The 26,577-nt window shown below is 43.0% G+C and overlaps 1 protein-coding gene across 2 annotated transcripts in view; it reads right to left on the bottom strand.

Moving 5' to 3' along the window:
• Positions 1-7,170: 7,170 nt before the first annotated feature.
• The window catches only part of TXK (TXK tyrosine kinase), a 67,987-nt gene continuing 48,580 nt past the window's right edge, over positions 7,171-26,577 (bottom strand). For both annotated transcript variants that reach the window (XM_084972023.1, XM_013978653.3), the window contains 6 exons: positions 24,446-24,617; positions 21,019-21,235; positions 17,534-17,598; positions 13,698-13,816; positions 11,504-11,661; positions 7,171-8,289 (listed from right to left, as the gene is read on the bottom strand). In XM_084972023.1, the coding sequence (XP_084828149.1) occupies positions 8,221-8,289; positions 11,504-11,661; positions 13,698-13,816; positions 17,534-17,598; positions 21,019-21,235; positions 24,446-24,617 (800 nt within the window). In that variant the 3' untranslated portion in view covers positions 7,171-8,220. The remainder of the gene's footprint in view (positions 8,290-11,503; positions 11,662-13,697; positions 13,817-17,533; positions 17,599-21,018; positions 21,236-24,445; positions 24,618-26,577) is intronic.

Consider the following 26,577-nt stretch of genomic DNA (forward strand, 5'->3'; position numbering starts at 1 on the left):
TTTCCTCTCCTTGAAAGTGTTCTCCTTTTATTTATTTCAGGTCAACAGGTATATGGCTATCACAGCCACTTTTCTTCTAGAGGTGGAGAGAGGAGGAAGGTGAGGCAGCCTGAGGATCAAGAAATGGAGCTGAGACTATGTTAATGGGGTGAATTGTCTGCACCCCTGACCTCACAGTCACATGTCCAATAATACCCTATTCAACCTCAGCACTACTGACGTTGTGGACTGAATAGTTCTTTGACGTGAGGGATGTGCTGTGCATTGTAGGACATTTAGCAGCATCGCTGGTCTCTGCCGACGAGGTATCAGCACCACCTCCCACCTCCACGTACACCAGAAGTGACAGTCAAAATTTCCAGTCTGAACTGAAGAGGGTGGATTTTGCCTTCTTGTTTTGGAAGTAAAATGAAGCTACCAGAGAGATTTGCTTCATCCACTTTCTCTCGCTCCAAGTAGCCAGGGGTGTGGGATCTGGGGGAGAAGAGGCTGAAATGCTCATCTGGAGTTGGACTCCGGGAGCAGTTGAGACTCTACTCATCAGCCTGGGTCCACCCTACAGGGAGGCAACGGAAAAGAGGACATAGAAACCAGAACGGAGAAGCAGCCCTGACAACACAGGAAGAGTGGGGAGGCAGATGGCTCTGAGGATGGACGTGCACATTGGCAAATCAGCCCCCAGCCCAAATGACATCCTCATGGGGCTCCTTTTAAGGCAATATAAGCATATAGTTGTCAGGGAACCTTTGGCTGAAATTGCCCATGTTGGCCAGGCATGAGAATAGCCACTTGCATGAGTTGTCTCACAACAGGAGGCCCTAATAAGGAACATAGTGCTTCCCTGAAGACCAACAAGGAAATTTTAGGAGGGGCCAATGGGTGGGAGGAGACAACCAACCTCCCAGAATCCTTGGCGCTGGAATCCATCTTGTCTGAGAGATGCATGTACCACCAAGAAAGACCCTGAGCCAGACCAAGTAGGGAACCAGCAAGACAATTGGCCAGAAACAACCCAGAAACTAACCCCATTCCCATAAAACCGATACTGCAAGTCACATAGCAGAGCAGTTCTCCTAGATTCCCTTACCCTGCCGCTCTCCACTCAGGCACCCCTTCCCAATAAAGTCTTTTGCTTTGTCAGCACGTGTGCCTCCTTGGAAATTTATTTCTGAGTGTTAGATAAGAGCCCATTCTTGGGCCCTGGAAGGGGTCCTCCTTCCTGCAGTATAATCACTGTGGCCCAGCAGAGACAGACTTTTCCAAATGCAGAAACTCTGTTCAATCCAGGAGTTCTTAGTTAGATTATGCTATGAATCTAGTGGAAATCTAGTGAAGCCTTTATACTCCTTCTCAGCATAATCTTTGGAAATCTAGTGAAGCCTTTGTACTCCTTCTTAGCATAATCTTTGGAAATCTAGTGAAGCCTTTATACTCCTTCTCAGCATAATCTTTGGAAATCTAGTGAAGCCTTTGTACTCCTTCTTAGCATAATCTTTGGAAATCTAGTGAAGCCTTTATACTCCTTCTCAGCATAATGTTTTTAAATGAATAAAATAAAAATGCACACAACTAATAAGATAACCAATTACATTGAAAGAAATCTAGTGAAGCCTTTGTACTCCTTCTCAGCATAATGTTTTTAAATGAATAAAATAAAAATTCACACAACTAATAAGATAACCAATTACACTGAAAGAAAGTTATCAAAATATTTTAAAAGCGTGTGTGCCTTAGTAACCTGTTTTATTAAGTGACAAGATCTAGTGGCAGTTCTAAAAGCTGAGATTTTGAAGTAGTGATGAATTCAAATTCTTTCTCAAGAAAGCAGAAAAAACTCCCGCATGATATTTAAAAAGCAGTTTTTCACATTATGACAAAGTCACAGATGTTGCTAATATAAGGTATGGCAGTTGTCTGGGGGCGGGGGGGGGCTGGTTCTTTTTGGGGGATATCTACATTTAGAATTACAGGAGATTAAAGACTAGTAAAAAAAATTTTTTCCCCTTTCAAGTTCAAGAATCTCTTTAATCTCAGGTCAAAATCCTTTTATAACTACATCAGTGGTTCTCAACCAAGGGTGACTTGCTCCCCAGGGAGGTTTCAACAATGTTCTAAGGACATTTTTGATCATCACCACTAGGGGGAGTGGGATGTGCTGTTAGTGTCTAGTGAGTAGAGGCCAAAGATGTGCTAAATATCCTACAACACAGAGCACATTCTTCTGCAGCAAAGAAATAGGCAGCCTGAAATGTCAGTAGCACTGAGATTGAGAAGCCCCATACCAGAGGAAGATACCTGGAAAAACTAGAGTCAAGATGCAGAAGTTTCTCTAAAGGGAGTTGGGAAGTCTACACCTTGCCCAAACCACATATTCAGTCTTTAGGAAGCCTGAAAAAAATATCATCCCCTACCCTCACCCTAAGTGCTGCAGAGCTTGGAAGATGCTTCCAAGGGAACACAATTTGGGGCAGACACAAGGAAAGAGCAGAAGACAATACAGGCAAGGGAACAGGCTGAGCTCTTAAAAGAAAAGCAAGCATCTAACTGGTAAAAAGGCATTTGTGCTTTGGTTTTATTTTGGTTGTTTTCCCATAGGAACTTCATCAAGAAATAATAAAATTTTTTCCTTCCACAGGAGAAAGAGATAGGATTGTGATTCTAAAGGTCTGTCTTCCTTAGGACACCCAAACTTCCCAGGATGGAAGTGAATAGCATTTGAGGTTTAGATCCAGTGAGGACAATTATGTTAGATGACACAAGAAGAGAGAAGGTAGAGGCCAGGGCTTAGAGTTGATGATGTATAGAAATAGACTGCAGACTGCTCTAGGGCAAGAGGCTGGCTTCCCTGAGGCTGGCAGCTAATGTGATGGGTGGTGACAGACAGTCCCTTCTTAACCACATGTTAGTAGGCACCTCCAAGTCCTGTTCTTGACTACACCTCATCCTCAGGACCACCCTTGGCTTGCCTTTAGCAAGAATCCCCCTAACCCCTTGATAGCTCCTCTTAGGAGCTGTCCACCTACTGGCACCCTTGCTCTGTCTATATGTCCCCAGCTATCTTTTATTCAGAGCTAAGTTCAGTCTCTCTCTCATGCTGCAATAGTCTTGAATAAAATCTTCCTCACTGTTTTAACATGTGTCAAAGTAATTTTCCCTAGCAATGAGGGCCCAAGCTTTGCAACACTGAGGATGGGAAAGCAGCCATAGGGAGACTGAGCATGAATGGCAATGGCCTTGTAGAGAGTGGAACTGAGGCTCGCTATGGCTAAGCCCACTGTTAGCAGGGAAAACTCCCACATGGGGAACATCTATGCCTGACAGAAGCAGAAACCAGGAATAGTTTCATCCTGAAAGAGAACGAGCCACAGAACATAGAGAGCCTAGGATAGCCCTCCCTCCATGCCCACCCTCATCTGTCCTTTCCATGTGTCACATAAACTTCCAGGATTCTTATACCTCCTTAAGGAGTCAGGCATTTCCTCACAAAAAGCATTTCTCACCAAAGAGAGTAAGGGAGAGACATAGACCACATTTAATTTGATTCAGAAAAATAATGTTACACTTGTTACACTGAATGTTGGACAGTGAATTTACACTGGCTACATGTGTGTATCTGTGTCATGTGGTTCTCTGCAAAACTGAGGAAACTTTTCTCTGGGTGTAGCTCAGGGAAATGGATCCACTCTGGTCTGATAAATGCTTTTCTTATTTCATTGCATCACTGGTTAATGCTCTTCTATTATATATTCTCTTCTGCATCTCATATCATTTGTGTTTGAATTTTTTTACTAATGCAACTATCGTCCAAATGTGAACTCCTTGATTCTGCCAGTTATCTAGGTTTCCGGGAAATGAAACATGGGTAACCTAGACATTAGATGAGGATTTTTATATTCTCAAAATCAAGTTAAATTGGGAGTTCCCTGGTGATCTAGTGGTTAGGATTCAGGGCTTTCAGCACTGTGGCCTCGGTTCAATCCCGGTCTGGGAACTGAGACCCCCACATCAAGCTGTGGCATGCAACAGCCAAAAAAAGAGTCAAGTTAAATTAGCTGAAACAACCTCCACCCCATCCTGAGTGTAGCAGATTCAGACAAATTCTCAGGGGGTTTATGTGCTCATAGCTTCTTCTGTCTCCCAGGCTTCTGCATGTTTTCTATGGTCTCTGCCCTAAACCATGTAGAACCAGATGTGAAATATACACTGTACACTCCCCTCACACACAATGAAATCCACTCAAACACAGCATTCATGAGCCCAACTGACCTTACTGAACAGCTAGAGGTATTGGTGACACGGTGGGATGGTCTCATCATTGGTAACATAACAGACATCCCTACTTCCCCAAGTCTTTTACTGCCATCAGACAATGTCCTTCCTTCAGCTCTTTTATCTGCTTCTCTCCTCCCCCTACCCTTTTCTAGTTTCTCTATAGGTCAAGCAATGCATTTGTCTCCAAGGCCAATCCCCAACTTTCTCAGCCAGATCCATCAAATTTCTCATCAAATCACAGCGTTCTGTTTAAGAAAACCCCCACTACTTGGAAAGAAATTAGAGACACAAATCGTTGTGTGTGTGCACACATGTGTGTCCATCCCACATATGATGAGAAAACTTCATCTTTCATAACATCTCCAGATTCAAGCTTTTGCTTCTGTCAAATTCCCCGTCTCTGCTCTGAATATTACATTTTTAATGTTTTCCTTTTGTATCACCCCAAATCACTTCAAACCTCTCAAAGATCATTTATGTTCACTTGTGACAACAAAGAGGTGGGTAGCACAGCTCAACAAACAACTTCAGTTTAATATGAGACATGCTTGCCCATAAAAATCCTTTGGCGGTTGTAACAGTCAAGACAACGCTAAATGTTGCTGGGGAGGGAAGCAACTGGAACGCTCTTACACTGCTGCTGGTTGTGTCCTTGGTTATATCTGCTTGGGAACAATGGCACTATTTATCAAAAAATGAATATAAACATATATTTTGGCTCTGAATTCCACCCCTAGGCTTCTACCTAACAAAAATGCATACATATTTTCACCAAAAATGTTCATAGCAGCATTCATCTTAAAAGCCCCAAACTGGAAATAACCCAAGTGTCCATGAAGAGTAGAATAGGTAAATAATTTATAATATAAATAAACAGTAGAAGGCTACACAGAAATAAGAATGAATGAAATACAACTATATACCACATGGTATATACGATCAAACTAACATATTAAGTGAAAGAAGCCAGGCACTAAAGAATACGTATCATAGGATTCCAGTTATAGAAAGTTCAAAAATAGCTCATACTAATTCATATTGTTAGAAATCAGGATGCTGATTATTATCCGTTTAATGACTTAAATAGAAATGAGAATGGATTTTGAAATTCTAGAATGTAGCATTTCTTCTTTCATTTCTTTTTTTTTTTTTTTTTTTTTTTTTTTTGCTTTTTAGGGCCATACCCATGGCATATGGAGGTTCCCAGGCTAGGGATATAATCAGAGCTATAGCCACTGGCCCACACCACAGCCACAGCAACGCAGCATTCGAGCCACTTCTGTGACCTATACCACGGCTCGTGGCCACGCTGATCCTTAGCCCACTGAGCAAGGCCAGGGATAGAACCTGTATCCGCGAGGATACTAGTCAGATTTGTTTCTGCTGCACCACAATGAGAACTCCTGTGTGACTACTTCTTAAGGCAATTATTTTCTTCTGCTAGACACAGAATGCTCAATCTCTGTCCATAGACATTCCAAATTCACACATTATACAGAGGCTCAATTACTTATATGACAGCTCCATTTATTCCTTTCCTAATTTGGTATCTCAAACTTTCCTGAATTATTAAAACAAAAGGAATAGTGCTGCCTTGCCACCACTAATATACACCCATAAAAATGCCAGCTGCTGCCATATGACCCCCGGCATAACTCTTTGCTCTGTTCTGTCTCCCTGTATCACATCTACAGTGATGGCAGATGCTCTGTGGTCAGTCCTAGCTTTTCAGCACTTGGGTTCACGTTTTTTTGTTGTTGTTGTTTAGTTTTTTTGGTTTGGGTTTTTTTTGGCTTCGCCTGAAGCTGGCAGAAGTTCCCAAGCTATGAAACTTCAAACCCAAGCCACAGCAGTGACAATGCAAGATCCTTAACCCACTAGGAACTCCACTGGGAGGGGTTGAGGGGGAAAGCAAAACCTGAGAAAGATACCTTCCTGCATGTACTGGTACTTCTTCATTTCCTATATCATAACATTAATCTCCCCTCCCTTGGCTTTTGCTGTCAAATAGTCTCAACGCCTTCTGGAGCTAGACTCTCACATGTCTTACTTGAACTAAGGTCTCAGTAGAAGGAGCCCTCGTTCTAAGCTCCTCATAGCAGAAGTCATAGGAGAAGGAGTCTGCCAGCTTCAGAAATGGTGCCGTATCTCACACAGAGTTCTGAGGCCACCACTTGGATGATCAGGATTGATAACTCTTGTGCCTGATGCTCATCATTTCAATGTACCCTGATTGCATCCCACTGATATTCAAAGATATCATTCCTGGGGTGGGGAAACATGACTTAAAATCACAACTACTAGAAGCCAGCACCTTTGACTCTCATCAGAATCACAAAACATGTTCTCCCAGAACCATGATGAAGGGTGGGACAACCCACAAATAAAAGGCTCCAACCTTAAACCCCAGGGTAATGACTCCTGCTTTTTGCAGACCCTTCTCCCTGTTTGTTTCTTTCTCCCTTCCTTCCTTTTTTTTTTTTTTTTTTTTTTTTTTTTGGTCTTTTTAGGACCACACCTGCAGCATGTGGAAGTTCCCAGGCTAGTGGGTCAAATCGGAGCTACAGCTGCCAGCCTACACCACAGCCACAGCAACACCAGCACCAGATCCGAACCATGTCTGCAACCTACACCACAGCTTGCAGGAATACCAGATCCTTAGCCCACTGAGTGAGGCGAGGGATTGAACCTTTGTCCTCACGGATACTAGTTGGGTTTTTTTCTGCCGAGTCACAATGGGAACTCCTCTCCCTGTGTATTTCTGAATCACTCAGGATGATAAAGATTGATACCCAATCATTCCTAAAAACAGTACATGAGAAATTAAGATAATTGTAATTACTAGTTATTGCATCTTGAATCCAAAACCTTGGGCTTCAGAAATAATGGAACTTGATATAATAGTTGGATATCTTTTTTTTTTTCTGTTCTTGTGAAAAAAAAGTCATCTTCTAGAAAGGTACAGGAGGTATTTCTATGACAGAATGCGGCTTCTTAAATTGTGCGATTTGACATGTACAAAGTGTGAAATCTTAAAACTGAGATTCGGGTTCTGAATTGTCCCAGACAATGACTATCACTGGAAATAGAAACATCACCAGGACCAAAGGAGAACTCACTCCTATAACAGAGTTCCATACTGGAAGCTGTCTACCAAATAATCAGATATGTGCAAAAATAACTCATTCAATAACATAGTGAAGATTATGAAAGACGGTTCCAAAATACGCATGTTCATGTGGTTTGTAAAGGTGTGCTTTTTCATAAAAATCTGTACAGCTCAAAAGCAGGAAATTCTGCAGAAGAGACTCCTTTATTCCAGGAGTTGGCAGGATTTGTTTTCATTTTCTATGCAGGGACCACCGCAGGGAAGAATTTTCCTTGGAGTTTCCACTGTGGCACAATGGGATTGGCAGCATCGTGGAGCACTGGGACACAGGTTCAATCCCAGCCCAACACAGTGGGTTAAAGGATCCAGTGTTGCCACAGCTGTGGCATAGGTCACAACTGCAGCTTGGATCTGATACCTAGCGCAGGAACTCCATATGCCTCAGGACAGCCAAAAAGAAAAAAGAAAAAAAAAAAAAAGTTCCTCCTCTTCAGGCTCTTCCTTAGAAAAAGATCAGGTTTTCACACATCCCTGGGGACCCTCAGGCTCTTCTCATGAAGAGCAGCCACCGTGAAGACCACTATGCAGCATTTTTCCCTTCGTCACATATGGGACATGCAGAAGATGACCAGATGACCGAGAAATCAGCGTTTAGAAGTCTCTCTCAAATGCTCATGTAGAAAAATTGTCAGAATAGCCTTAAACTCTCAAAAGTTTGAAAAGCCTGTGATCTTTGCACTGTTCCCGAGAGTCGGCGACTCTCTTGGAAGATATTCACCATCGGTGATCTTCCGTGACAGTCTTGCATGATGATCCCCTGGGTTGGCATTCGCTTCGGGTCACCAGGTTTCTGCAATTTCCGTGAGAATCTGCAGCAGCTCAGCAAACGTCGGGCGGCCTTTGGGTTTCTGGAAAGGGAAGTGGAAGAGGTCAGCTCAGTTGAATACGTGCTTGTGTAGCTGGAGACAGACGGGTCCCAGGCTGAGCAACTGTAACCTGTTCCCTGTGGATGGATGGGATAAAAGCTGTGTGCTGCCTCAATAAAAGACAGAGAGCATCTATTTCTCACTCTTGAGGTCAAAGAGACCTCCGGAACCACATACTGGAAGAAAGGTGCCTCGGGGGTCAGAGAAAGGTGGGGCACCAGACCATAGTACTTCCTGTCAACTTCCCAGAGACCCTTGTGCTAGAGTCCATCCTGGCTAAAATAGGCTGCGCCCAGGGGAGGGCCCTGAGTCAGGCCAAAGCCAGATGAAGCAAGATGATTGGCCAGAGGAAGCCTGGAAGGATGCGCCCGTTCAAGAGCATCCTTGTCTCTTTCTTCCTCTCTTGCTCTTTCTGTTTCTCTCTCTCCCTCTCTAGCTCCAATCCCAGCCCACCTAAGCTTTCTCCACACCATCTTCTCTCTTTTCTCTCTTAAGAAACATTTATTTGCCTTATTACCCTCAGTCTCTTTGCAGAATTCTTTCTCCAAAGGGACAGGTGGTTAGGGTTCAGCATTCTCACCCCACAGCCACCCAAGAGCACTTGTACAGCAGCTCTGGGACTGGCTGGCAGATCCAGGCTAGTTCACCACAAACCGAAGAGAAAGATATCTTAGCTGATAGGGCATGAATGGCAGTTGATCGAGGCAAGAGTGTGAAAATATAAGGGTAGAGAGCCCTGCCAAAACAAAATGGCCAGAGATGCAAACACTAGACCCATGTGGCTGTTTAAATTAATTACAATTAAATCGATTTTAAAATTCAGTTCTCAGTCACGCTAGCCACTTTTCAATTCTTCACTAGCCGGATGTGGTTACCATAGTGTAAAGGGTAAACTTAGCACATGTCCATTATCGCAGAAAGTTCCACGGGACAGTTTTGCCCTAGAGATCATTTGGAGAAAAGGAAGCCTTGATATGCAGGGAGGAAAGGAATTGCTGGGAAAGGGGGGGTTCTAGAGTACCAAGCTCCCAAGTTCAGCCTCAGTTACTCACCACACCCGACTCCCTGTAGAAAGAATTTTAGTCGGAAAGCAAAAGTCATGTTTTCATGAGGGACTTGGCTGTTCTTAGGGCAGAGGCTGTTTTAAGGCTCAGTCCACAAAATCGCCAACCATGAAGCCAATGACTGGAGCATTTTTCCTATTTCACCATGGGCAGTGATTTGACTTTGGCTCCATGAGGAAGCTCCATGGCATGTTTGAAATCCAAGGGAAATGGGGAGTTCCCATCGTGGTGCAGCAGAAATGAATCCAACTAGTGTCCATGAGGATGCGGGTTCAATCCCTGGCCTTGCTCAGTGGGTTAAGGATCTGGCATTGCTGTGAGCTGTAGTGTAGGTCGCAGATGCTGCTGCGATCACATGTTGCTGTGGCTGTGACGTAGGACAGCAGCTGTAGCTCTGATTTGACCCCTAGCCTGGGAACCTCCATGTGCTGCTGGGGAGGCCCTAAAAAAAAAAGCAGAAAAAGAAAGAAAGAAAAAAGAAATTCCAGGGAAATGGAAATACTCATGGCAGCCTCATTCTCACAGAAGTCATTGGCAGCAGGGTTAGGGGGGAGACACACCACCCTTAGTGGCTTGTAAACAGAGGGCATCAATAAAAGGACAGAGGAGGAGGATATGTGAGCACACGTGAGAGTCCTCCTTGAGATTTCAAGAATAAATAGTGGAGCTTTTGGCTGGTGCTGAGGTTGTGCAGGTAGTAGAGCCTATGAAACGTGCTGATAAAATCATGTTTGAATCCAGAGGGGCCTAAGCACCTCATTTACTTGGTCTTCTTGTTAGCATCTTACTTATTCTTTTCTCTCTCTCTCCACAGACATGTAAAATCTCCATTAAGCACTATACTGTTTGCACGCTACAAGTATATTGCTTGATATACAATCTATACTCCTGAGCTATTTGCGCTGTTAGTGCAAAGATGCTCTTAAGACATGTTTGCTACTAACAGCTTACTTAACATTCTTTATGTCTTTCAGGATTCCTTGCAGAGCAGTTAATCATATGCAAAGTAGTGTCATATACCGGGGATCCTTAGAAAATGAATATATTTCTGGAATGGGAACAACCATGTCGCTCTTGAGATATTCAATTTTTTAGTGTTTGTGAATCGGGAGTCAGGTGATTTCTTTTTCAGCCGGGAGGAAACGCCTCATCCAGCTGTTGCTTTTCTGGGCTGAAACTGTCAGCTGGAAAGAGAGAGGAGCTGTCAAAAAACACAGAGGAGTCTGGTGAAGGGGGAAGGGGGTTGAGTCAGCACCTAGCAAAGACGGAGGAAGAATATAAACCCTTCTGGCTTTCTTGTTAAGCTTGGCATTTCAAGAAAAAGAGAAACTGGGCTCCTAAGAGATCATTTTCTGAGCGGAAATTCCTGGCACACTTTCTGCCTTCATTCCTCTTTGGGTTTAATCTATCAGGTGTCTTGAGTGCCACAGGAGAGAGGAAACCCATTACCTTCAGCCTTGGAAAAGCAAGACAAATAAGTAGGATGAAGTAAATAAAAACACCATTCTTCTCTTTCAATGGAGAAGCTCAACAGCCTAATTTTCTCCTTAGTTTCCACCCAGCCGATCTTAACAGGAGTAAAATATCTCATTCCTTAGGCTTTAGTAACATCAAGAGGTTCTGTAGGAATCAACCTCAGGAAAATAAGACTTGGAAAATGCACAGAATTGCTCAGATGAAAGGCCATTGCTAAAAAATGAAGTGGATAAGGGAGTTCCCCTCGTGGCTCAGCAGAAATGATTCTGACTAGCAACCATAAGGACACAGGTTCGATCCCTGGCCTCGCTCAGTGGTGTTGCCGTGAGCTGTGGTGTAGGTCACAGATGTGGTTCAGATCCCATGTTGCTGTGGCTGTGGCTGTGGTGTAGGCTGGTGGCGGCTACAGCTCCAATTTGACCCCGAGCCTGGGAACCTCCATATGGCGTGGGAACGGCCCTAAAAAGCCTAAATAAATAAATAAATAAAGTGGATTAATGATCTTGTACTGGGAATACTTCCTGTTCTCAGGGATGTTCACCAAGAAACAGACACCTTCTCCTGCCACAATGGAGTCCCAGGGTCATGTGGAATAAGCAGGTCCACCCTCAGATGCTGGACCAGCCAACCTCTGCAGGAAAGTAAGGGACACTCACCTCATGCCAGCAGCTGTACATGACTTCATATATGGCCATTGGTGCCAGCTGAGGCCGGTAGAGCCTGAAGCCTTTAGAAATAGCTTCTACAACTTGCAAATTTGACTTATTTTCAAAAGGCATTTTTCCTTCTGTAAAAACTTCCCACATCAAAACTCCTGCAAACAAAATGAAAACACGAAGTTAGAGGAAAATGGTTACCTGGAACTAAAACAGCTATTTCAAACTATAAGGCATTATTTTCCTCCTCCAGCCATTGGTACAATCATCCAGAATAACAGGAAACAGACACTGTGCATCTTAGTTTGAAGAGGCCTCTGAACTGAATATATTCCAGGTGAAAACAATGCCTTTCCTTTGCCATTGGTCTTGGCTGCCTCTTTATTAGAAGAAAATGCTGGCAGCATCTTCATTTTAAAGTACTGCTCGTGTCTCCAGACCCTGAAATCAATGCACCTTTGTGCTATTCCGTAGAAAATGTCAGCATTGTATGCTCCCCACTGCCTGCTAAGGCCAAGAGTTTACCAGCCAGTAGATGGTATACATTCCTCTCTTCCCACTGCAAGACAGACCGCTGGGTAGAGCCCCAGAAAATCTGGCCAGGGCTCTCCTTGTAAGTAGGTACTGAAAAATCATTGATGGATTGATTGGTAAATCTCCTTCAAGGCTCCCAGTTTGAGTTCATTTAATTAGTCGTTTATTCTACACATATGTATTAGGTGTTGATCAGAGGTCAGGTCTTTGCTAGAGCCAGAGGATTCTTAGGACTGAACACATGCTCCAAAGCTCACTGTCAGTGAGGAAGAAAGACAAGTGGTCACGTAAAACTCAAGGAGTTCTCGTTGTTCTGCAGCCACCTGATGAGATCCTTATGTGGCTCTCTATTGGTCTCACAGTGTATCTACTTTCCAGTAGAGCTTAAAACTCTGCCAAGACTACCACATGTTGGCAGAGAGCTAATGAGATCAGTGGTACAAACTTGACCTTATTGTGGGCAACAATATGTTCATACCCTTTGAGGGTACAGATGTCTCTCCAAACCCCAATAAGCCACCCAGCAAAGTCTAGGTGAAAGAGAATAGATTATTATACAGTTGTTGCCAATTTTTTTTCCTTTTATGGCCACATTTGCAGCACATGGAAGTTCCTGGGCTAGGGGTCAAATCAGAGCTGCAGCTGCAGGCTTACACCACAGCCGCAGTAACACCAAATCCGAGCCATGTCTGCACCCTACTCTGCAGCTTGCAGCAATGCCAGATCCTTAACCCACCGAGTGAGCTGGGATTGAACCCGAATCCTCACGGACACAATGTCTGGATCTTGACCTGCTGAGCCACAACTGAAACTCCTGTTGCCAATTTTGGAAAATCAACTTAAAGAACAAACTCCATTGGACCTGGTCTACAGTATCTCTTTCCTTTTTTTTGCCAGGGGGTGGGGCGGGTGCAGTTAGAAGAGTAGCTTTTATTGCTTTGCCAGGTAAAGGAAGCCACAGCAGGCTAATGCCCTAAAGACTGTGCCTCCACTTTGGGGAAAATAGGAAGGGGTCTTATAATTTGGGAGTGGAAAATAAGACCACAGATAAGGATCATGATAGACCCAAGCTTGCAGTCTTCTTCCAAGCTGACATTCAAAGGTCCCAGGACAGGTTCTGGTGGTCCTTGAGGCTATTGCACAGTGACCTTCTTTCTGGAATGAAGAAGCCTTCGTCAAGTAGTTCCATAGTATCTCGTCCTCAGTGAAGAATATCGTTCCTCAATATAAATAGCAACTGACAAATCCCAAGGAGGCCTATGTCTAATTTCACAAAATATGAAGGCAATAATGTAAACAAGATGGCATTGCTTGTAGTCAGACAGTGAAGTTCATTAATCACACTCAAAATTCAATGATGCTGTTAAGAACAGTTTTCCTTGCCAGTCTCTGTGGTGTGGAAAAGCTGGCTGGGCTTGTTTCCTAGATCAATCGACTTCATTATGGTTTTGCAGCAAGTGCTTCAATGGGAAAGGAAAAGATCCAAAAGGCAGACTTATGTAAGAAGGCGTATGACACCAGTTGCCAAAGACAACCTGTTGTGTTTAGAATATCGTTCTAAGAAGACGTTTAGCTACATCTTACCAAGAAATCAAAGTTAAACGAGATTAGCCCATTGTACTAAATTAAGCCCCAACTTATAAACATCAAACTCACTCACCAAATGACCAGACATCAGATTTGCTGCTATACTTGTTGAAATGGAAAACTTCAGGAGGGGACCACTTGACTGGGAACTTGGCTCCAGAAGAACTGATATATTCATCGTCCAAAACATACCTAAGGCCATTGGATTTCAGAGCACATTGTGTTAATTACCTACCTCTAAGTTCTGTTTATTTCAAATCCTTTTAGTTAACTCTGATTTCTAAAATACAAAGTACTTTACGTCAGAAAGGTTCTCTATACCTTCCAATCTTTCTTTGTTTTTTGTTTTTTGTTTTTTTTTTTTGCCATGCCCACAGCACGTGGAAGTTCCCAGTCTGGGAATCGAACCTGCACCATAGCAGTGACTAAGCTGCTGCAGTCACAATGCTGGGTGTTTAATCCATTGTACCAAAAGGGAACTCCCTTCTCATCTTTTTTTTTTTTTTTTTTTTTTTTTTTGTCTTTTTAGGGCTTTACCCATGGCATATGGAGGTTCCCAGACTAGGGGTCAAATAGGAGCTGTAGCTGCTGGCCTACGCCACAGCGACAGCAACCCAGATCCGAGCTGAGTCTGCAACCTACACCACAGCTCACAGCAATGCCAGATCCTTAACTTACTGAGAGAGGCCAGGGATCGAACCTGCGTCCTCATAGATGCTAGTCAGATTCGTTTCTCCTGAGAAGGAACTCCCCCTTCTCATCTTTCTATCAAAGTGGGAAAGTATCCCTTAGAGAGTTTCCTTCCCAAACCATGCCTCAGTTGTGTTTCTTTGGGGTTCAGAAAACCACAGCAATTGCTCAATCTAAAATATGCTCCACTGATTAGGCAGTTATGATAAATTCTTAACTTCGCAAAGAAGCATGCAGATTGAGCTAAAAACCAAAGTTATTTTTAAAAAAGATAAATATATGTGAAAGAATAAATTTAGAGTTGGATGTCTTATTTTTTTTCTTTATACATATATTTTTTGGTAGGGCAGGGAAGGGAAAAAATAAAAGTATTTGGATGAAACGCATTTGATGCGTAAAATTTCTAATGCCTTTATTCAAACGGAAAGAAATCACGAATAACTGTCATCTCCTTTAGAAAATAACAACAACGGGTGTTTCCATTTTTGCTCAGTGGTTTAAGAGCAACACGGTGTCCATGAGGATGCGGGTTCAACCCCTGGCCTGACTCAGTGGGTTAAGGATCCGGCATTGCCTCAAGTTGTGGTGTAGGTCGCAGATGTGGCTCGGATCCCATGTTGCTATGGCTGTGGAGCAGGCCAGCAGCTGCAGCTCCAATTCACCCCTAGCCTGGGAACTTCCATATGCTGTAGGTGTGGCTATAAAAAGAAAAAATAATAATAATAAAACCTCTCTCTTTTTTGAGAATTGTATGCAGGAACATGATGTGTAGGAATCTGAAGAAAAGAGAAGATAGCTGACTTGTGCTATGTAGCCCCTTGAGTATGCCATCTAGCTTTGGGGTCTTTCTTTCTTTCTTTCTTTCATCTTTTTAGGGCTGCACCTGAGGCATATGGATGTTCCTAGGCTAGGGGTTCAATTGAAGGTAGAGCTGCCAGCCTACACCACAGCCACAGCAACGCAGGATCCGAGTCATGGCTGCAACCTACACCACAGTTCATGGCAACACCGGATCCTTAACCCACTGAGCAAGGCCAGGGATTGAACCCACAACCTCATGGTTCCTAGTTGGATTCATTAACCACTGAGCCATGATGGGAGATCCCACAATCAAGTATCTTTGAGGGATTTATTAATGCTTCTCCAACGCACCTGCTCATTTTCCCACATACCTTACCTTACCCCACCTTTAAGCCCTTTATTGAGCTTGAGGTCTTTCTACTCGGGGAAAGAATGAATTACAGAAAACAAAAAGAAAAAAGTCATTTTAAAAAAAAATAGCTTTTGAGTTTCAAAAGTCTAGACTTTTCCAGAGAAGGAGAAAACATTGGGGAGAATGGCTCATGAAGACGAGTGACATCTCCCTACCAGCACCAGCCATTCTGCTAGAGAAAGATTACCTTGCGCCGGGAGGTGGGAGAGAAGGAAAGGGAAGGAGTGTGGGACACTAGTGGGTGGCCGAGGAAGGGCCCTGTACCCTGCACTCTACAAGGTGCCCTGGTCACACAACAGAGAAAGACGGCCCCACTTCCCTACAATCAGTTCATGGAATGCAAGAGCAAAACTGCACCCATACCCGCTTTTCCAGGCCAAGCCCAGTAAAGGCAGAATGATTCCAGAGAACAAAAGGTGGTGGCTGAGCCCAGCTAAATGGAGCCTTAGCCCCATGGAGTGTTCTGGTCATAGAGAAGACCAGAAAGGAATTTTGCAGACAGAAATTCAAGACCAGTCGGCAACCCCTGGTGTGGATGGCCAGCCCAGGACAAGACAGGACGATGGTAGTGGCAGGGAAGCCATGTCAATGGGTAAGAGGGACCAGACAGGCCATCTCCAGTATGTGGTCCCATGAGACACACACAACTTGGATCTGGACCCTGAAGAGGGTCAGGGAGAAACCCTGAAATCACTGGGATTAAATTTCTAGCAACCTTGGAATTCCTGTTGTGGCTCAGCGGTAATGAACCTGCCGAGGATCCATGAGGACGTGGATTCAACCCCTAGCCTCGCTCCCTGAGTTAAGGATCCGGCATTGCCATGAGCTGTGGGGTAGGTCAAAGATGCGGCTTGGATTTGGGTTGCTGTGGCTGTGATGTAGTCCAGCAGCTACAGCTCTGATTCGACCCCTAGCCTGGGAACTTCCATATGCTGCCGGCATGGCCCTGAAAAGACAAAAAAAAAAAAAAAAAAAAAAAAAAATTTCTAGCAACCTGAAGGAAAGGGACTCAAAATGTAGACTGCACTGAGTTATTAAAAATAAGGTGAGACAATTCACACACTTGTGTTATAGACTTAGAGTCAGCTACTACACCTGATAATAGAAATGCATGATAGTGACAGAAAAATCAGAGCTGAGCAATTGAATTTATTCTTTTTCTCTTTCAGAAATATATATAAGGAAGGATTTTCTCTTAAATTTATATATATGATGAGTAGACTGAGAAAATTCTTTTCTTTTCTTTTTTTCTTTTTTTTTTTTTTTTTTTTTTGCTCTTTAGGACCACACTTGTGGCACATGGAAATCCCCAGGCTAAGGGTCAAATTAGAGCTACAGCCACTGGCCTACGCCAGAGCCACAGCAACGCAGGATCCAAGTCATGTCTGTGACCTACACCACAGCTCACAGCAATGCCAGATCCTTAACCCACGGAGCGAGGCCAGGGATCAAACCAGAGTCTTCATGGATAGTCATCAGGTTCATTACTGCTGAGCCATGATGGGAACTCCAAGAAATCCTTTTTAATTTTAAGATATGACATAGTTTTATCAATAATGCCCTGAAAGAAGAACAGAAGAATCACCCACAGTCCCCACTTCCCTCCAAGCCAACATCGGTACATGTCCTAAATTTCAAAGTCGGTCAGCAGACTATACGACCATAGCAGCACTTCCCTCAGAGAAAAAAAAGCTAAGCCAGTAACATCTTCAGTTTGTCTGTAAACGAATGCAAGTTTCCCTCTTATGAGTAAACAAAGAAAAAAGAATATATACTATATATAAACTAGATGGGCAACAAGTTTCCACTGTGTATCACAGGGTAATTAATCTACTCAATACGGTGTAATAACCTATACGGGAAAAGAATCTGAAAAAGAATGGCTCTATGTATATGGATAATTGATTTATTTTGCTGTCCCCCTGAAACTAATGCAACTTTCCAAGTCAACTCTACTCCAATAAAATCTATTTTAAAAAGAAAAAGAAAAAAGAATTATTATGTACCTCGTCATTCCAAAGTCCGAAATTTTTACTATGCTTGTAGAACTGACCAAACAATTCCTGGCCGCCTGTAGAAAGAAGGAAAGGATTCAGGTTTGAACACAAGTGTTTCTTTCAAACTTTTGCACCCTCCTTTTCCTTAGTTTCTTTGGGCCCAGGCACAGCTTCTCTGTGTGAGCAGCCGTGTTATTTTTATGGTGATTCCCGTCTATATGATTCAACACACCTGCCCTCATGCGATGGATTTTAATGATTCTTCAAAGAAATTTTAGAAATGAAAATAAATGTTAATACTTTCCTTTTCCAGGAGTTCCCATTGTGGCACAGTGGAAACAAATCTGACTAGGAACCATGAGGAAGTAGGTTTGATCCCTGGCCTCCCTCAGTGGGTTAAGGATCCGGCGTTGCCGTGAGCTGTGGTGTAGAGTGAAGATGCGGCTCGAATCCTGTGTTGCTGTGGCTGTAGCATAGGCCAGCAGCTATAGCTCTGATTCTAACCCTAGCCTGGGTTCTTCCATATGCCACAAGTATAGCCCTAAAAAGAGAAAGGGACTGTCACTGTGCTGTACAACAGAAATTGGTACAACACGGTAAATCAACTACACTTTAAAAATATGTATTTTAAAATTTATCTTCATACATAAAAAGAGGAAAGTCCAATATGCATGAAAAATATGGGGCAGTCATTATATATCTTTGGGATCCATAATTGCTAATAAAAATTACAAAATTGTCCTCTAAAACATATTTCCTTAAATGTAACTATTTACAACGATAATTTCACCTTTCTTAAATTATCGCAGTAAACCAAACATGGTGCGATATGATGCAGAGACTCTGTGAGGCCAAAACAATCCATTTTCAGTCAGTTTAGGAAAATCATGGATTTGGGTAGTTGGCCTCATGTGGGTCAATGATTTGATAGAATTGTTCTCTTTTGAGCGAATTTGTGGTCTAATGAGTCCCCAAAACAAAAGTAAACCACTTGAAATAGAGAGCCGAAGGAGCCAGCTTGGAAGATGCTGAGAGACGCCAGCAATGATCTCAAGGCCAAACCACAAGGCAAGCCCTGGACAAGGAAAAGACTCAGTGTTCGCGAGTGTACTTTAAGTGGCCTGTAGGGGGAGAAAGCAGAACACAAAAGAAAGCAATGCAGGCAGAAACCAAGGCTAGCAGCGGTCTGCAAGAAGCCACCGGGAGCAAAGAGACTGACCAGAACTGTCACCAAACTGAATTCTGAATTCTCATCCTTATCGGGAGGGCCAAACTGCAGAGACTTAGCAAAGTGAGCTAGGTGGAACTGATACCAAATCCATCGATTCAAAAATGTACTCAGTGGCTACTCTGGGCTGGACACTGGGGGATGTGCCCTGAGGCATGAGAAACAACGGTCGAGCTGTGCGCTACTTGCCAGGCATTGTTTTAAGTGCTTACACATATTAATTCATACTCTTCCCAGCAAGTCTATAGGAAGGAGGTGCTATAATTAATACCCCTTCTCTAGTTAACTACCTTACCCCAAATCACACAGCTAGTAAAAAAAATAAAGGCAAGATTTCAACTAGCTCTTGAACAGGGGTCTCAATTCTTGCTTCTTTTTTTTTTTTTTTCCTTTGTATTTTTGGTTTTTTTAGGGCCACACCAATAGCATATGGAGGTTCCCAGGCTAGGGGTCCAATCAGAGCTATAGCTGCCAGCCTACTCCAGATCCACAGCAACGTGGGATCCAAGCTGCGTCTGCGAACTACACACAGCTCACAGCAACGCCGGATCCTTAACCCACTGAGCGAGGGCATGGATCAAACCTGCATCCTCATGGATGCTAGTCAGGTTCGTTAACTGCTGAGCCACGACCAGAACTCCAGGGTTCTCAATCTTAACTGTACAGTGGACTCACTAGGGAAATTTTCAAAAAAAAAAAAGTTTCTGGCTAGTTTCTATCCCCAGAGATTCTGATTTCATTGGTCTGGGGTATGCGCTGGGTGCTATGATGTTTTAAAAAGCTCCCAGGTGATTCTGATGCATAGTGAGTTTGAGAACCATTGCTCTGCATTCTCATCACCCTGCAGTGCAGCTCAGGAGTCTAGACCTCAAGTCAAGGAGTCAAGAATCTAACTTTTGTGTAAACAATGTAAACTTATACAGGAAGTAGTAAATAACAAATGCCATGAGAGTTCTAAGTCACGTGTAGAACAAGCAATGGTGTGCTGAAGCCAATGAAATTATGCCTCCTTTCTCTTCCCAAAGTATTCCAGCCTGGAGTTCCCCTTGTGGCTCATCGGGTTAAGAACCCAACATAGTGTCCATGAGGATGCACGTTTGATACCTGGCCTTGCTCAGTGGGTTAAGGATCCAGTGTTGCCACAAGCTACAGTGTAGGTTGCAGGTGTGGCTCAGATCTCGTGTTGCTGTCGCGTAGGCTGGCAGCTGCAGCTCCAATTCGATCCCTAGCCTGGGAACTTCCATATGCCAGGAGTACAGCTCTAAAAAGAAAAGAAAATTCTCATTGGTGTTAATTTTGGGGACTTAGAAATGAGACATGGAAGGACACAGAAGGAGTAGTGTGATTATCACGAATAAATGTGGATCAGGTAGAAAATGTCCTTCAAGAGGAGGCAGCAAGGCAGGGAAGCAGAGCTATTTGCTTTTGAAGCAAGACAAGCATTGATTACTTTTGTTTGCTGGGAGGGCTGTTCGGAGCATTACAGAACAGAATGGTTTATCATTTCCAGTTCTTCTCAATAATGCCTGTAAGGCTGCTGGGATTAGAACAGTTCTGTTAGAACCAAACCACCTCCCCCGGGAGGCAGTCTCACCCCTAGGTGAGAACCGCTGGGGCTGGTTCTTCACAACTGTGCTCCAGAGCCTGGCAGAGCGCTTGGCATACACTAGGCATTCAATACATCTTTGGTTATCGGTTGAAAGAAAGGCAGAAGGAAGAGAAGGAAGAAGAAAGGGATGAAGAAGAAAGAAAAGTAAATTAGTTCCAATGAGTTGATTAGTGTGGTGATTCATTGGTTCAAGGCATATTTAGAGTAATACCTTACTTGGCATAGCATCAATGGGCAATTGAAAATAAAGTGATGGGGAGTTCCTGTCATGGCGAAGCAGAAACAAATCCGACTAAGAACCATGAGGTTGCAGGTTCGATCCCTGGCCTCGCTCAGTGGGCTAAGGATCCGGCATGGCCGTGAGCTGTGGTGTAGGTTGCAGACGCGGCTCGGATCCCGTGTTGCTGTGGCTGTGCTATAGGCCGGCAGCTGTAGCTTCGATTCAACCCCTAGCCTGGGAACCTCCATAGGTCGCAGGTGTGGCCCTAAAAAGACAAAAGACCAAAAAAAAAAAAAAATTACCTTTCCCAGAAGGGTACATGAATAGGAAAATGTTTAAAAACTGAATTGACAATTCAATGCATTAAAAGTCCTAAACTGTCATGCCCTTCTGAGTATAATATTGTAAAATCATCAGCGCATCTGCCCTGCACTTACTAAATCCCTGTGGATGAAGCAGTTTCTCTCCAGATACTCCATCCCTTCACAAATATCTTGGCACACACTGAGCAGCATCTCCTTCTTCAGCTTTCCTTTCCTCTCTCTGAGGTAGTTAAGCAGGCAGCCGTGTTCCATAAACTCCGTCACAATGTAAAGGGGCTTCCGCTGTATACATACTCCGTAGAGCTGAACGAGCCTTGAGTGAGATAACTTCCTGTCGAAGACAAACACAGACCCATTGCAGAACTGTTTTGGCAGGTTACCGTGTCTGAATTCAACTGGTGATTTCTTGCCATCCCCAGATAATGTTCATCATCAGTACAAAGGAACCCAACCACAGAGAACGCAGAGCAGTTTCCTTTCTACTTTATGCGCTGAGAAAGTGGGGTCAAGAGTTTACCCAGTGCTTTCTAAGTCATAGACACCACAGGGTACATGCCCTATATTTGATTTTTCTCTTTTCCATTTTGTAAGTCTTTTGTCTCCTCGTTCCTTCTACTTCATACCCAGTTTCTGTTTCCTTTTTTTTTTTTTTTTTTTTTTTTTGCCATTTCTTGGGCCGCTTTCTGCGGCATATAGGGGTTCCCAGGCTAGGGGTCGAATCAGAGCTGTAGCCACCAGCCTACACCACAGCTCACAGCAACGCCGGATCCTTAACCCACTGAGCAAGGCCAGGGATCGAACCCGCAACCTCATGGTTCCTAGTCGGACTCGTTAACCACTGCGCCATGATGGGAACACCCCAGTTTCTGTTTCTTGAGCTTCAACTTCCCAACGGCAGCTGCTTAGAAAATTCTGGATGGACAAGAGGGAGGAAAGAGTGATTGATGTGTATGAAAAAGTCAAGTCTAAAGAATAAGGACATTTCAAGGAAAGTTTTAAGATTAAGGTGAAGACTGAAAAACATTTACCAACATGAGACACTGCTCTGTATTTAGTAATTACACACATAGACCCAGATACACACACACACACACACACACACACACACACACACACACACACATGCACATATACAAGGCCTTGAATATTGTGTATTAAAATTCACATGGAACTTTTTAGTCATCTACACTTCAAAAGTTTATTGTTTTTTTCTGTTTTTTTTTTTGTAATACCCAGTCCCTAAAGGCCTTTTATGCCAACGAGTTAGCTTGAACATGAAAAATACATTCAAATTAGTGTTCATAATTTTAGAAGATTGTATAATAAGCCAATTTTTTGTTAGTCAAATGTAACTTGAAGAGTTCCTGTTGTGGCTCAGCAGAAACAAATCTGACTAGTATCCATGAAGACAAAGGTTTGATCCCTGGCTTTGCTCAGTGGGTTAAGGATTTGGTGTTGCTGTGAGCTGTGGTATAGGCCGCATATGCGGCTCAGATCCCACATTGCTGTGGCTGTGGTGTAGGTCGGCAGCTAACGCTCTGATTTGACTGCTAGCCTGGAAACTTCCCTATGCCATGGGTGAGGCCCTAAAAAGCGGAAAAAAAAAGTAACTTGAAATGTTACCTCTTTTCAGTCATAAAGGTAAAATAAAGCCAATGACTCAGGGAGATGGATTACCTTAAAGCAGTGTATACGAGTGATGAATTGATGCATTTCCATGTAATGAGCAAACAAAAACACTCCAGTTAGTGGGAGAAAGATAGAAAGGAAATTATACATGATTCTGATTTATGTATATATGTATTTATATACCCACATACACATAATATGTGTAGATTGTCTGATTTACCTAATTCATAAAGGGTACTTCAATTTAAGGGATGCAGCTTACATGTGTGCAGAATAATGGCAAGAAAGCAACTCTTGAAATAGAATATTAATTTGCCATGAGGTAGCCACCAAGTTGATACCCTGCATGTACACATTTGAAAACTGGAATGTTACACTGCATTTGCTTAGCAAAATCTCTAGCAAAAATCTATCAGAAAAAAAGGAAATAAGCTTTATTGGAAATAAGGCAAAAGCAAATGAATTCGACCCTTCCATGGGTAGTTTGGTCTAACAAACCCGACATATATTTCTCAAGGGCAGAGAAAAATGCAAACAGAAAAAGTTCATTGCCCTTTGCTGTAATTTTAGGACCTATTGATACACATATTTTTCTCACTGAAGACAAATGCACATGATTCATTGTAGAGTAACCATGTCATAGATATGTAAATTTGTTATTTAAATATTTTTAGATTGGCAGATTCTTCCTTTTTTTTCTTTTTATGGATGTGGGCATGTGGAAGCTCCCAGGCTAGGGGTCAAATCGGAGCTGCAGCTGCCAGCTACAGCCACAACCACAGCAACACTAGATCTGAACCACATTTGTGACCTACATCACAGCTTATGGCAATGCCAGATCCTTAACCCACTGAGCAAGGCCAGGGACTGAACCTGCGTCCTCACGGATACTAGTTGGATTCGTTTTAGCTGAGCCACAATGGGAACTCCTCTCCTTTTCTAATTGTCCTTTTTCCCTAGGTGACCACATCACGTTTCAGGGTTGTAAATGTCATCTGCGGTGACCGCCCTAACCTCTCTTCTGAACTCTAGACTCACTTAGGTGCTTGCCTCTTGGTCACCCTTGGCTACCTAACACGTCTCTCAAATTCAACACATCCAAAGTAGAATCCCTAATTTCCCCCCAAAATTATTCCACAAAATGCTAAACTGGGAAATCCCAGAAGTTAAGAGCAGCATCCAATGATCGACCAAGAGCCACTTCTGTTAGAGCTCAAGATTCTTAAATTCTCTGAAAGCAAATATTTTATCTTTATATTACCATTTAAACAGAAGCAACATTTTTGCTTCTGGAAGAAGGGAAAGAAATGTACTCATTCATTAGGCACCTATTATTGAGCTGAAAAGAATGCACATCTGGTCACTTTCATGGATTATCTCATTCAGTTCACATGTTGGTTGAGTGAGTTAGGTATTGTTAACCCCATTTTGTTTTTTATTTTTATTTTTGTGTCTTTTTTTTGGTATTTATAGGGCCTCACCACAGCATATGGAGGCTCCCAGGCTAGGGGTCGAATCGGAGCTGTAGCCGCTGGCCTACACCACAACCACAGCAATGTGGGATCCAAGTCACGTATTCGACCTACACCACAGCTCATAGCAATGCCAGATCTTAACCCACTGAGCAAGGCCAGGGATCGAACCTGGATCCTCATGGATACAAGTCTGGTTCGTTATCCACTGAGCCACAATGGGAACTCCTGTTAACTCCATTTTAGAGGTGAGGAAATGGAGGCATGGAAAAGTGGAATAACTGGCCCAAGTCACACAGAGGTCAAATAATTTGCCAGGTCCCAAAACCAGCTTGGGCAGAATTTAACACAAATCCATATGTGACTGACTCCAAAATCTGTGTTTGTCCCATGACACTAGGAGGTCATATGATACTTATCTGGGTATCATATATACTTACGTCATCACTTTAGCCTCTTCAATGAAATCCTCTTCAGACATGGAACCTTCGTTGATGGCCTTGATGGCAACTTGGACGTGTGCTCGCCACTGGCCTAAATAGACCACTCCAAACTGACCGCTTCCAATCTCCTTCACAAAAGCCAACTCAGATGGATCTATCTCCCACTTTTCTGGAAAAGTAAAACATCCATGAAGTTCCCGTTGTGGCTCAGAGGGTAACAAATATGACTAACATCCATAAGGACGCAGGTTTGATCCCTGGCTCGCTCCGTGGGTTGAGGATCTGGTGTTGCTGTGGCTGTGGTGTAGGCCAGCAGCTATAGCTCTGATTTGACCCCTAACCTGAGAACTTTCATATGCCACCAGTGTGGGCCTAAAAAAAAAATCCATGTCACGAGTAAACACAAACATGTTAAAACATTAGCGTTAAAAAAGATTTAGGAATTACCTCAACCTAATTTCTTCTTTTTATGGAGAGGTTCAGAAAACTTAAAAATGAGTAGGGAGTTCCCATTGTGGCACAGCGGAAGCAGGTTCCATTCCTGGCCTTGCTCAGTGGGTTGGGGATCCAGTGTTGCCATGAGCTGTGGTGTAGGTCGCAGACACAGCTCAGATCTGGCATTGCTGTGGCTGTGGTGTAGGCGGACAGGTGTAGCTCCAATTTGACCCCTAGCCTGGGAACGTCCATATGCCACAGGTGAGGCCCTAAAAAACAAAAACAAAAAATTATAAATGAGTAGAAAGGACCTATAACCATTTTGAATGCTCTCATTGTGGCTTTAAAAGGTAATTCCAGAATTCCAGTTTAAAAATACAAACTCTCCTTACTTGGAGAGGAATTATGGATTTGGAGACATATTTTTCTTTCCAGAGAGACCCAGGATGAAACATAGTTCAGTGCCTTTCTAAATTAAACCTACCAAAAGCAGACCTGAGACCTCAATATGCATGTCCTCGGTCTGTTTTTGTCCTGGTGAGTAAAGTCTGGGGCAGATAAAAATGTGGGCTCCCCCTATTTCTTGTACTGTTCCTCGCCCACTCCCACCCCTAAAGGGCCTTCCTGCCCTTTGTCCTTTGCGGGGAGTCTAATCAAGTCATCTAATAAAAATTTTCGGTATTAAGATTGACCCACATCTAAGTATATGTTTGAAAGGAGATTGGCATTACTGAATATTCCTTATTCTAAAGAAGCAAGTTAGGAGAAAAAGAACTGTTTTTAAAATAACCCTCCGGAAAACTCAGAATCAAATCTTAACTTTTCAGTATCTCCTTTTATATAGCAATATCACCATCTCCTGGAACTTTATAATAATGCATTTAAAAGAATTGCAGGGCGTTCTCGTCATGGCTCAGTGGTAACAAACCCAACTAGTATCCATGAGGACACAGGTTCGCTCCCTGGCCTTGCTCAGTGGGTTAAGGAATTGCAAGGGCTGATGGCCTCTCATAACAGGTTTGCAAGGCATCTTCCTTCCCAATAGTAGGGCTGTTTTAAAAGTAACATAAGAGAATATATTCATGACTTTGGGATTGGCATAGAATTATTCAATAGAATATAACCATAAAGGAAAATACTGATAAATTATACTTTGTAAAATTCCTATTTATCAAAACCCCATTAAGAAAATGAAAAGGTAAGCCACAGACTGGAAGAAGTTGTTTGTTAAAATGCGTAACCGAAAAGAATTCCTATGCAAAATAAGAACAAATTGCAGTTCCTGCTGTGGTGCAGTGGGTTAAGAATCCAAAAGCAGTGGCTGGAGTCCCAGGTTCAATCCTGGCCTGGTGCAGTGGGTTAAAGGATCCCTAAGGGTTAAAATAACTGAAAGAGTATTTTCTCACAAGAGAGAAAAACCAGAAGGCCATTGAACTTCTGAAAATTTGATCAACATAATTAGTCCTCAGAGAAATGCATGTCTAAACCAAAATGAGATACTGCTACACACATACCAGATCGGCTGAAATGAAAACCAAAATCAAACAAAACCAAAAGAATATAAAATATTGGCAAGAGCAAAGATATGGTGCAGCTGAAACTCCCATACACATTAATTTGACATAAGCGCCTTAGAAAATTGACTAAACCTGAGTGCATGTATACTCTGTGATCCAGCAGTTCTACTTGTAAGT

This window comes from Sus scrofa, chromosome 8 (assembly GCF_054392235.1).
Source record: "Sus scrofa isolate SSC_HxYL_T2T_F1_AM1 chromosome 8, Sscrofa_HxYL_maternal_Yorkshire_Landrace_v2.0, whole genome shotgun sequence".
Classification (NCBI taxonomy): domain Eukaryota; kingdom Metazoa; phylum Chordata; class Mammalia; order Artiodactyla; family Suidae; genus Sus; species Sus scrofa.